Source organism: Hydra viridissima, unplaced genomic scaffold, assembly GCF_058129835.1.
Source record: "Hydra viridissima isolate aposymbiotic clone 2 unplaced genomic scaffold, HvirCarnegie_v1 scaffold_16, whole genome shotgun sequence".
Classification (NCBI taxonomy): Eukaryota; Metazoa; Cnidaria; class Hydrozoa; order Anthoathecata; family Hydridae; genus Hydra; species Hydra viridissima.
Window position 1 is genome coordinate 2283281 of NW_028324315.1, and position 13142 is coordinate 2296422.

Sequence of the window (13142 nt, forward strand, 5' to 3'; positions counted from 1 at the left end):
TATGAAATTTGAAGCAGTTAAATATGGAGAACGCAATGAGCAATTCAACTTCACTCTTTGAAATAACGCGCTTCACGAAAATGTATAAGCACGAATTTTAAAATTCCTAAAATTACATCCGAAATTTGCGTCATATTTTTTTTTATGCGTAACGTCCTAAATAAAAAAAAAAAGAAAGTTTTTCCAGTTAAAAATTCACGAAATCTGAATTAATATTTTTGGCTTTAAAAATTATTTATAGTTAAAAGACCACTTTTTCTGTTATCAAAGGCACTTAGTAACACCGGCCTCCACGTCGTGCTTGCACTCACTCTTCTTGTTCACAGTTGGTAAACTAGGACGTTAATCATTGATTGCTGTCTGTTAAATGACATGATTAATTAGTCTATTAATTTGTTACACAATCCTGAATAATATTCATATTTGTTGGGTCAGACATTTTAAGTTAGTAACTGCACAGTTTTTATCCGTTAGGAAAATGAAGTCAGGTTAGATATTTTTAAAAATTTTAGTATATATCTATTTGTATGTATACACACTAGCACACACAGATTTATATATATATATATATATATATATATATATATATATATATATATATATATATATATATATATATATATATATATATATATATATATATATATATATATATATATATATATATATATATATATATATATATATATATGTATATATATATATATATGTATATATATATATGTATATATATATATATGTATATATATGTATGTATGTATGTATGTATGTATGTATGTATGTATGTATGTATGTATGTATGTATGTATGTATGTATGTATGTATGTATGTATGTATGTATGTATGTATGTATGTATGTATGTATGTATGTATGTATGTATGTATGTATGTATGTATGTATGTATGTACACACAGACAGATTTTATACATACATACATACATACATACATACATACATACATACATACATACATACATACATACATACATATATACAAACATACATATATGCTTTTACAGTTTCATCATTATCATTTACTGATTTGGAGAGCCATCTTAGCTCAACTGACATGAGACCTATATCATCTGCAATCAAATGTGCTTGGGCTGTTTTGCATCAAACCTATACTACTTATAGTGAAGAAGAAGTTTGTATTGGATTCACTGGAGGAAAAGATTGCACAGTTGTTTTGCATCTAATGGTGGCCTTTTTAAAGCACCGTTACACAAATCAGTATCCAAAAATAACAGGACTCTACTTTAAATGTTCTGATCCTTTTCCTGAGACCGAGATGTTTATTGATGAATGCAAAACCAACTTTAATTTAAGAATGATTGTTATTGAAGATCGTATTAAAGAAGGATTGTTAAAACTTAAAAAATCCCATCCAAATATTAAATCCATTATAATGGGAACACGACGTCATGATCCTTATTCATTAACTTTACGACCCTTTGTTATGACAGACTCTGATTGGCCACAATATATGCGTGTTTTGCCAATATTAGATTGGAGTTATAGTGAAGTGTGGGAGTTTCTATGCATGTTTAATCTTCCATACTGCAAACTTTATGATGAAGGATATACATCAATTGGTTATTCTGTTAACACACAGAAAAACCCTTCTTTACTTCTATCTAATGGCAACTACTTGCCTGCTTATAATTTAGAAAATGTCAATTCTGAACGATCTGGTAGAGAAAATAAATTATAGTTATTGTAAACTTGTGCATATATATTTTATCATGTATACATAAGAACATCATATTTAAATAGATATAATTTATACAAATGTTATTATTTTATTGTTGGGTAATACATAAAAAGAAACAAGTTGTTTATTCTACTGTACTGTTTAGATTTAAAAAGATTAAGTTTCTATTTTTTATAAATTTTCCATTTTTTATAAGGGTAATTCTTTTTTAAATCTTCTTTGCAAGAGTTCTCTTGATTTAGTTTTTAATAAAAGTCTGTTTTTAGAGGTTTTTTGTTTTTTTGCATACATTGTCATATATTTTTATGTAGGAGATATTTTCAAAACAACTGTATATTTTACTTAAAAGACATAATTATTATGTCATAGTTATCATAGTTGGTATAGTTATTACAGCAGTTGTGTTTTGTTATATTTTTCTAACTATCAAAGTTTAGCTGTGGTGTTGGAAGAACAACACAGGTTGTTTTTTTAATGCCAGCCATTTTTTTGTTTTTCATAAATCAAGGGTTATGAAATATAGAAGATAAACAACAAGTAGAAAAATATCCGAAATCATTTTAGAAAATGACTTACGTTTAAATCCTTTGCATGATTTAAAGTGAGATCGTCATTTTAATTATGCAGACTTAAAACCAACAACGAATTTGCTTTAATAAAGAAAAAAGCATAAAGAAAATTATAAAAGCTTTTGTACACCAGATATCAATATTTTATTTTTTTTATTCCAAGTTTTTACAAGTTTGGGAATTATTCATTAGACTTTTTTTATTTGAAAAAAGGGCAACAAAGAAAAATAACCAAATAACCTAAAAGCCTAATGTTTCTTTTGTTTGTTCTGATTTCCAATTATCTAGTTAAAGTAGTAGCTTTAAATAATCAAAGAGGGAGAAAGAATTTTTCAGTGTATACGTTATTAGAAGTAGCGAAATTTATTTCTAAGTATATTGGTACTAAGTATATTGGAATAGGTAGGTCCATATTCTGTGTAAAGTGTATACAAGTTCTATACAAATCTTAAGGAAGTCCTATAAGATTCCTGTAGAATACCAAATATCCATAGAAATTGTTTAGGATTTCTAATGAACTTTTGTCCAGGGTTGTGCCTCAAAATACATTCATGTCTATGTATTTGATTAAGATTAAACAGGATAGAACACTGACACTAAGGGTTATTTAGGAGATGAAGGGGGCAATATTTTTTGGAGCCACTGTATGTATATATCTAAACATTACTTACATTACTTTATCCTAGCTGTCATTTAAGAATTATAGGAGAAAATAATTGAATGTTAGTATAATTGTGTGGTCTATTATCATTAGTATATGTATTGTAAGTTTCAACTTTTCAATTACTTTCATTCTTGTTTTATTGAAGAAACAAATTTTTTCATCGAATCATGTATTTTGTCAGATTACCCTTGATTTCGATGCATTCTTGTAATCTACATAGTACTAAATTGACAAGTTTCTAAAGAACGGACAACTCGACGTTATTCCATCCGTCCTTGAAGAGGTCTCCAAGGTCATGGTTATTCTTCGGCTTTTATTTCTTCATCCTCCGTTTTATCTCATCCCATCAACTTTCTATGGGATTCATATCGGGCAAGAATGAAGGCTAAGCTAATGTTTGAATAATAATTTGGGATCAATGTCGTGGAGAAAGAAAAACTCTTGTCCGAAGTTAAACTTTTGGATTGAGCGTAACAAATGCTTCTCTAAGATATCACTATATAAAAATTGGTCGAAAATATATAATTTGCCGATTCCATTTCGCATGAAACAACTCCAAACAGTAACAGAACCCCTACCATGCTTAACCGTAGCCACTAAGCATCAAAGTCTCGCTACGAAAAGTATCGTTTCGTCACCGGATCGGTTATTTTTTACTATGCCCGTTCTACGATACCAATACCGAATCGATTTGGCATCGGTCTCGATAGGACGGATTTTTCCGATACTAACTTCAAAGTATCGTTAATGGTAGTATCGTAAATACAAGACTGCCGAGACTCTGATACTTATTATCCTCAGTACAATATGGGTTGAAATCTTCCTTGGGTGTACTCCACACCATTACTTTCCCATCAGATCCGAACAGATTAAATTTTGGTACATCTGATTAAATGGCTGTGTCCAAAAATTTAATCGGCTTATTCAAAATTGTTTTGGCGTATTTCAGACCTCAATTGACCTTGTTGACTAATGGTTTCTGTAACATTCTGAAAAAATCACGAAAGTTCTAGAACATTTCAACAGAATTCTTTTCTATATATGATAACAGACAACGCAATGGCACTGCCATTGAGTACTTTTTTCCTGTTATTCTTATATGACAGCAAATATAAAGTAGTAATCCAAGGGTGAGCCAATAATTTTTGGAGTCTTCACTGTATATATTGAAAGTACAGCAAAGGTCGACAACATTTTTGGAGCTAAAAATTTCAAACCGACCGTCCGGCAAATATTAGCCATAAAACGTATTTTTGGCGCTAAAAGTTTCAAACCTTCCGGCAATTATTAGCCATAAAACGTATTTTTGGTGCTAAAAGTTTCAAACCGACCTTCCGGCAATTATTAGCCATAAAACGTATTTAAAAACCGTTACAAAAGATAACATTAAAGAAAAAGAAAAAGCCGTTAAAAATGCCCCTAAAAAAGAATTGTTCTTATTGATAGTTTCGCATTAGTTCTTACTGTCAAATGACCCAAGCAAGCATTTATTCATTGCTACACTTGCTCACCAATTTTTGTTTTTTTGTTCAAAATTTTTGCGCTCCTATAGATGGTAATTTCAGTTTTCTCATTTAGCGTAGGGCGCATCATATCGTGATTGGTTGGTAAGACTAATATGTCCTAATGATGTTTTAATGGTTTTCCGTGTTTTTCTTTCTTTCGTGCAACACTTCCTTAGATAGTTTGGTGCCATTTTTGTATTATGCAATATTAAACGATTTAGTGTGGTCTATATAACGTAACTTAAGTGGTCGTTCAATTATGCCAATATATACTTTATGTAAATAAATATAGTGTGTTTTAAGTTAGAAAAAGCTGGTTTAGGGGCAATGTAGACCGCTGATACAGTTTTAAGATTTCTTATTTGGGTCTGCAACTTCGTTGATGATTTTGTGCAAATTCGGCATGCAGCTGTTGCTAACTTTTAAAGTGTTTCTATTGAATATCTTATTCAAAATATGCTTTGCTGGAAAATGATTTTCTGCTAAATAAAGAAATGATTTGCCAACTTTTGTGATCACATTTTAATGGTGGGTTGAATTATAATTCAACCCACCATTTAGAAAAATCAATAAGTGAAGCTTTGATATGTCTGCTTTGGTTGTTGATATTTTAAAAACTGCTTTTGTAAATAGAAGTAATTTAATAAATATTTACAACTTAATCAAGATCACTTAAGGATTTGATATGAAATGACAAAAGGAGACGTTCCTTTAAGCACAGTTAAAAATTTTATGTTTTGTTTTTTCTATGCTTTGAAAAGCAGTACTTAGGTGATTAGGAAAGTTCGTAGAACTCCCCTATAAAAAAAAAAAAGAAGAGTTTTTTTTAATTTTATTTTATCAAATGTTCAAAATAATGTCCATTGTTATCTATACAAAGTTGCATCCTTTCAAGCCATTTGTCAAACGTTTTTTTATACTCTTCTTTGGGTATACTTTGAAGTAGCTTCGTTATGCGAGTTTTTTGACTTTCGACGTCAGTATCGTCATCAAGATTTTTTTTTATCAATTCGAATAGCCAATAATCGGATAGAGCTAAGTCTGGTGAGTATGGTGGGTGGCGAATTATTATATTTCCAGCTTGGTTTAGACAATTTGTGACGGTTTCAGTCACATGGGGTCGAGCGTTATCATGGAGAAATTTGAAATTATGAGTGCCTGTTTTAGGTCTTTCACCTTCACCGACCCAACTAGCGTTAGCCGACTTGTGTCCAATTTGTCTCAAATAAAACCACGACTCATCCCCTGTAATAATATCACATAGTCTCCATGGGCCGTTTCTGAAAAGGGCTAAATTTTTCTTACATGCCTCAACTCTATTCTTGCGATTTTGATCGGTTAACTCGTGGGGTATCCAACGTGATGTTAATTTTCTTTTTTTAAGTGCGTTATGAATGATTTCGTTGATTGTAAAACGATTAATCGATGTCAGGGCTTCAATTGTATCATGTGTTGCATGCGGATTTTCATCAATAATGGCTCGCACACGTTCAATAGTCTCAGCTGTATACGTGGTTTGAGGGTGCCCTGAGCGAGGATCATCTTCGAGACTCTCTCTACCATCTTTAAATAAAGTAGCCCACTTGGCAACTGTACTATATTTTAGAGCTTGGTTACCATGAACTAAAACCAATTCATCGGTTATGGCTTGTGCTGAAACTCCAAGTAGAGCACGGGTTTTAATATATGCTCAATATTCAAATTTTTCCATTTTTAAATTTTTTCTTGAAAACGTATATAGTAAAATTTAAATAACTTTTTTAACAAACATTCAGAATATTTCAACAAGTACTTAAAATGTTCATAATTAAACGCAGTTTAAAATGATATATAAATATTTAATTATTTCCTGTCTCATTGTATCTTTATAGATGAAGTTCTACGAACTTTCCTAACGACCTAAGTATTAAGCTTTGGTATGCTATAAAACAAAATGCCTTATAACTGAAAAAAAAAAGGATTTTTGCAGGAAACATCATGAGGTCCAAAAGAAAAATTTAGGAGGGTACGCCCTAAGGTATCAAAATATTCAAACTGTTTGCATTAAAATAAGTTAACTATCATGTATGCTCAGTGTCCTGAATAATAAAAGGAAGTTTTGCTTATTCTTGCTTAATTTAGATTTTTACAAAATGTATTTTAAGACAATCTGTCAAAAAATAATTCAAAAGGCTCCTTTTTTTAAATGGGAATATTAATCATCTGTTAAATTAAGAACAAAAAATAGTTAACTTCTAGAGAAAAATTTAATTTTCTGAATCAACTTTTGAATAAATTTTTTAGAATAAATTTTACAACTATGACATTTGCTTTCAATAATTTTTAAGTTTCTTTTTTCAAAAAAGTTTTACAACTTGCTTTAAAAAAGTTAAAATTTGTTGCTTGAAAAACTAATATTTTATGCAAAACAATTCATTAATAAAAAAAAGTTCTTTAATATTAACACTAGGCCAGAACTAATAGAATAAGGTTAGAACTAAGAGAATAAAGCCAGAACTAATAGAATAAGGCTAGAACTAAGAGAATTAGGCTAGTAATACACTGAACATAAACTTTATCAAAGTAGAACTGTTAGTGTTCAAAAAGAATACTGACACTGGGCTAGAAATGGAAAAATTGGATCAGAGTAACACCGAGCAGAAACTCATTCCGATTTGAAATGCCAATTTTGTAAAAAACGAATGTTGACATTAAGCTAGAACGAAGGATTTTGGGCTAAAAATACACTTGGGAGAAACTTATTCCTATTAGAAATTTCAGTTCTTCAAAAACGAATATTGACACTAGGTTTGAACTAAAAGAATCAGACTAAAAATATACTGAGCAAGAACTTTAGAAATAGCAATATTAAAACGAATATTGACTCTAGGCAAGAACTAAAAGAATAAGGCTAGAAACACCTTTAGGAGAATCTTAATTTAATCAGAAACTTCAATGTTAAAGGAAATAAAGTGTTTTGGGGATAACTCTGAAGTATTAGGTAATATTGTGTGAGAAAGGGCTATATAGCGATCTAGTGCGTGTGCGACATTTGGTCATAGAAACTTTTTCATCTGCGTGATTCCTTAATTTCTTCATCTACGTGAGTCTTTAATGTACTCTGGACATCTGTCCGAAAACATTTTTACTACTCCTAGTTTTAGGTCTTATGCTATTTTTTCCCTGAGGCGTTCATTGCTCAGTCTTGACCAAGCGATGCAAAAATATTTCCAAATAAGATAAAATAATAAAGTTTAATCCATTAATCCATTAAAAAAAATGAAACGTTTGTACTCATGTTAGCAAAAAAAAAAACAAAAACCAAGAGTTTTAGTTCAACTGATTTGGTTAATGCTATTTTGAAGAGAGATTTTTTAAAAACTTCATCTTTTAATTACTTTATGTCGTCGAACCAAATTAATTAAGGATAAGATTTGAAATATCAAAGAGGGGTCTAGCTTAAATCCTTATTGATAAAGCATGAACATAACTTTGTCAAACTGTATTTAATTTTTTTTTTTAAAAAATAAAATACCTTTGAACTGAAAAAAGGACTGAAAACTAAGAATGGCAAACACTTCAATAACAACAAAAAGTTTTTCTCTATAAGAAGGTTAGGAAATGACAAATCAAATCTTTTCCTTTTATAGAACTTTCTTAATTTTCTGAAACGTTTTAATTGGAGTATTTTTGAGTAATTTGGAGAAACTTTTTCTAAAAAGAGAAATTTGAACTTTTAAAACGGTTATATTTTATTATATCTAAAAGCTCCTAAAGAAACTGATAATCTGGAACATTTAGATCTCTATTTTTTATTTTATTCATAGAAATTATTTACTCTTATTGGAGTCTTTTTCATAAACTAGAAGTGCAAGTACTTGAAATGCTGATGGACAATTGCTATCGAGTGCTTTCATTAACTTTTCAAGGGTGACATATGGGCGTTCTCTAGAGAGATAGTTTAAAAGTAGTTCACTGCACTAGCACATTTTAAAAAAATTCAGTCAGTTTTTCTTCATTAACTTAAAAACATTTAGCATGTTATTTTTCACTTAATAACGCATTACAAGTAAAAAATAATTGGACTGAAAGAAAAATATTTAGAGGTCGCGTAGGACTGAAATAATGTTACTAACGTACGAAAAAACAATAATAAAAAGAAAATCATGTTATCTAAGTTCTCCTTTCTTGCGGTGAGAGACACCCGTTTGCGATGGTTCTCAACGATGTGAAGTGCGTATTGTAGCTGCTTTGGGTTCATGACTTTTTTATTGAAATCGTTGATCAGCTTGACTCATCGTTTAGCGCAGTCATTAACCATTTCTAAAAACTTGACTACGTTTTTAACGTAGTTATAGCCCTTTAATTTTGTCCAATGTTCTACAGGTAGTTGCATCCAATCTACTCAATTAGTTTTCATTTTTAGAAAATCACGAAAGAAAATCAAGAAATTTATCCAGTTTAATTTTCGGAAATATTAATTTTTCAAGCTTGATTTTTTCTTTTGTTTGGTGTTAAACAATTTCATTTTGATCGTTCAATCAGCAGCAGCTTCATCAAACATGATGAAAACAACAAACTGTTGAGTTTTATACCAAAGAGGAATGTAACACGGCTGAAGGGTGGCATTAGTTACTGTACAGTCAGTGATGTACTGGCGGTTGACAGTTTGTGCAATGATGGAAATTCGACTTTGAAAAAAAACCTTTGCTTAAAAAAGTATAATGAAATCCGCCATTCTCTTAGCTTTTGAGGTTAGTCTTGGTTGACCCAATTAATTTGTTGGTCCAACATCACGTGCTTGAAGATCTACAGCTTATTGTGCATGATGATAAGCGCCAAAAAGTCCTTTTATCCTGTAATTCTCCGCCAAGATAAACAATTACCAGCTCAGTATGTTCTCAATAATCTTCTCTTGAAAATGTATTCTTTTGAAAACAATTACCGGCCTGTTTTAAGACTATTGTTGCTTGACAATGGATCGAGTCTTTTCCGTCTGGAGGAAATTTAATGTTAAAATCTGATTTTTCGTGGAATTAAATTCCCAGTAATCATGAATCATTTTTAGTAGCGGCTCGATTGTGGTATCGATTGGTCCATAATAGTTTAACTTGCAATTCATAAATGTAATTCCAAGAAGCAGCCCACAAAATTGCATGATCGATTTTTTTCTCAATTAAGTGCATTAACCTTCCTACCTGTGTTACTTTTCTGTGTTACCAGCCTTCCAGCCTGTGTTACTTGTTGCTGTGTCAAACAAACTGTTATGAAAACATACACAAAAACCCTAAGGAGAGATATAGTTACTGATATACAAACTAAACTAATCCAAAATATACACCAACACACTAATGGCAAGAAGCTTAAATGATGCCACCCTCTCACAATTCACAATTCATATTGTTTACTTTAAGACACATTGTTTTGCTAAGGTCATAAACTTATTTTGTGTTCGGAGAGCTTTAAATATTACATGTTACAACTTCGATATTATTGCATTAGTCTTATTTTTTGACCATCTATCCCCAAAAGCTTTTCTAAATCTATAACTTTGGGGCACTACCCACTCAACAACAAGTTATCCTAAAGACGAAATTAAGATGACTTGAAATGGGTATTAAAGACGTCTTAAACTGGTCTCAAATGAAACACTTTAAGTTGTCATATTTAAAACGTCTTAAAGTTGACTTATTTAAGACGTCTTAAAGTTGTCTTAAACATGTGTTTAACTAGTTGCAGATTTCTACACGAGTTAAAGATAAGTTACATACGTCTTTAAGACGTCATTTGTTGGGTAGGTATGTACCTTCAACAAGTAGCTCGTCATAGATTTTCTTTAAGATCAAGATTTTGGAAAGGAAATTGCATCCTTTCATTTCTGTAAGGCCAACAGTTGTCGCATATCTACATTCCTTTTGTTTACGCAAGGTGTTTATCATTAGTTTCGGTTGAGTTACTTTAAAATGTTCAACATTTCAGGTGCGTGATTGCTGCCACCAGGATTTGCGAGTAAAATACAATGTTTCATAAAGTCGCACGATTAAACCTTTAAACTTTAAATGTCAAATAATAAAAGATGATAAGTTTAACAATACACTTTAACAACAACTAGCATTAAAGTGGTGAACTCTTACACAATTTTTTTAATTGTACGTAATTCAAAAGAGCCCTTCCTTGTTGTTTAAGGATTCAGCTAACATTTTTTTATTTCCATACTTTAGAGACATCGTTGTTTTCAAATGATTTTATTGCTTGTTGTGCTGTTAGGTAATGGAACAAAAAAACCTAAGTTGTAAACAACTGTTTTTGAGCTATGTTAGCTTTTTCAGATCACGCTGATGGAATTAAAAATATAATCAAAGAAACCATAAATGGCACGTAAAACAATTACTACAATTACATCAAAGTTGGCGTAAATGTAATAAAAAAAAGGCCAGCAGGGTATAAAATCAAGAGTCGATTGTTACGCTGACCTCTAGAACTGTTTCATAATTTGATTAGCGTTGCTGGATTACAATCATATATCATCTACAAAGAGCATAATCTACCACTCATGACCAAATATCAATGAAAAAAACCCCTGAAAGATTTTTTCACTCAATTATGTTTACCTGCCATTGAAATAGCCAATCAAAGTTTAATGATGATGAAAAATTATTATCTTCAAAGCGGAAAGCGGAATAACTAAGCAGCGTTGAAGCGGAAAACTAAGCAGCGTTGCACTAATTATGTGCAAGCTGTTTGTAATGAACCATCAAATGCATCGACGACATGTATTTCTTGCAGTAAAAATACATAAAAGAATGTACGCAGTTTACCAATTATGTTTTTTAATTAAAATTATATTATAGTTGTACCTGTGCCGCCGTTTATTGGTGCAAAACGAATTGAAAGGGATTATCTTGCGTTCGGGTTTATATATTATCTTTAGATGTATATCCTAAAAATCTAAACTGTGTAGAGATGTCCAGAACTACAGCCTTCATCTATTGGAAGCACTCAATTTAAATTTGTTGATTTAAACCCAACAGGACTTGCACAATTAGATAGAGACATGCAATATAAAGGTTTCGCTTTTAGTGATGTTGCAATACAAGCACGTCATAAAGCATTTTGCCCCACCGCATGGTACACATGCCCATTTTAAATTACCACGCTCATTAGACCTGTACTTTACATTCTTTACAATAAAATTTAGCTCTCAAGTGAATACAAGTGAATGCAAAACTCTTTTGTAGTTAAACACTCGTTTAAACATTCCATGTTGTGCACTCCTCACAAGCTCATTTTTAATCTTCACTTTATTTGCTACTGCGTTTTCTCTACAAAAAAATGGTTTAATCGCTCTGTTTTTTTGCATCATCTTGAACAAATTTTTCTTTCCATTTTTTATATACAACAGTAAGTGTAAACAAGTTTCAAATTTTTTTTTAAATTTGAAAAATTGCATCCGAAATGTTTGAGGCAGAAATTCTTATGGCTGGTTGATGGCTACAAAATATTTACCACCAGTTTTGTTTTAAAACTACTGTTACGGAAATTTTGAACTAGCACTCTGATCGGTTGGTGGTTGACGGCTAAAGTTTTTATGACAATTTTTATTTTACAAATACAATAAAACAGTTTTGAGATCAAATAACTTTTCAAATTTTTCTGAATCTGAACGATATAATAGTTCTTTATGAACATAAAAGGTGCATGAATAGAGAACAGTTTAAACATTTAGAAAAAAAAAAAACTAAAAAAATAACCATTTACACCAATTAAAATCAAATTCATAGAATTATTTATGATCAATAACGTTTAGTTAATTATCTGATACTTAAGCTAAAAATCATTAGTACAACTTATTGAAAGAAGGTGTGTTTTTTTGTAAAACCAAGAAAATTGTCTTGTTTCTTTCAAACTTCAAGAGGAAAAAAAAGTCAATTAAGATAAAGTAATGAGTTTTACTAACTCTTAAAGAAATTTTGTATATTCTTATGAGGGTATTTTCCGTTACATTTAAATGATTTCCTGGATTATTCTGAAATAAGTAATAAAATAATTTCACAGTTTGTTACACCTTTCGCTATTTCACTATTTAAATCATCCAGCCATGTTCTTTATATCAAACCAAAACTTAAAACCATTTTCAGTGAAAACTATATATATATATATATATATATACTTTATATATACTTTATAAGTCGTTTGCCCAATCTTTACCCGTTTTCCAATCATATGACATCATCACGTCTCATTTTTCAATTCTAAACTAAATATAAAAACAGTAATAAAGCAAATCAATAAAAAAAAAAATACAGTCTTAAATACAAATACTGCAAATCTTAAACTAGGCACAAAATGGTGTTAGCCGTACTTTTTAGATATAGTTCTAACTTGAAGATATAATCAAGTGCTAGAACAAAACCTGATTTAAGAGATATCTCGGGACACAGAAAAAGAAGAGTTAAAAAAATTGAGTGAGATTCCAGAGATTTATTCCAGAAAATCCAGCTGAATTTTTGGAAGTTTTTGAAGAGAAAGTTTTAAGAAAGACAAAAAAAAGAATTTTGAGAGGTTTCAAAGAGACTTTCTTGAGATTTTTAAAAAGAGAGTTTTAAGAGGAAAGAGATTTTGAATTAAGAGGTCAGCAAAAAGAAGCAAACGAGTATTAGAAAGGAAATAGAAAGGAAAGATTTTTAAGCTGAGAATAGTTGTGATATAA

General features: G+C 30.4%; 3 protein-coding genes across 4 annotated transcripts in view; 1 reads left to right on the forward strand and 2 right to left on the reverse strand.

Moving 5' to 3' along the window:
• Positions 1-161: 161 nt before the first annotated feature.
• Positions 162-2110, forward strand: LOC149877307 (bifunctional FAD diphosphatase/FAD synthase-like). Its single transcript, XM_090074031.1, has 2 exons — positions 162-488; positions 1021-2110. The coding sequence occupies exons 1-2, from the start codon at positions 479-481 to the stop codon at positions 1713-1715; spliced, it is 705 nt and encodes a 234-aa protein (XP_089930157.1). The 5' UTR covers positions 162-478; the 3' UTR covers positions 1716-2110.
• A 3175-nt stretch (positions 2111-5285) lies between these two features.
• On the reverse strand, positions 5286-10371 carry LOC149877308 (histone-lysine N-methyltransferase SETMAR-like). The gene is made up of 2 exons (XM_090073570.1): positions 10239-10371; positions 5286-6142 (listed from the first exon to the last, which is right to left on the reverse strand). Exons 1-2 carry the CDS (start codon positions 10369-10371, stop codon positions 5286-5288), a joined length of 990 nt encoding a protein of 329 aa, XP_089929696.1.
• A 2238-nt stretch (positions 10372-12609) lies between these two features.
• The window catches only part of LOC149877309 (uncharacterized), a 318348-nt gene continuing 317815 nt past the window's right edge, over positions 12610-13142 (reverse strand). The window contains exon 25 of one of the 2 annotated variants that reach the window (XM_090073817.1): positions 12610-12689. In XM_090073817.1, coding sequence (XP_089929943.1) covers positions 12685-12689 — 5 coding nt within the window. In that variant the 3' untranslated portion in view covers positions 12610-12684. The remainder of the gene's footprint in view (positions 12690-13142) is intronic. The other variant, XM_090073816.1, reaches the window with a different exon arrangement.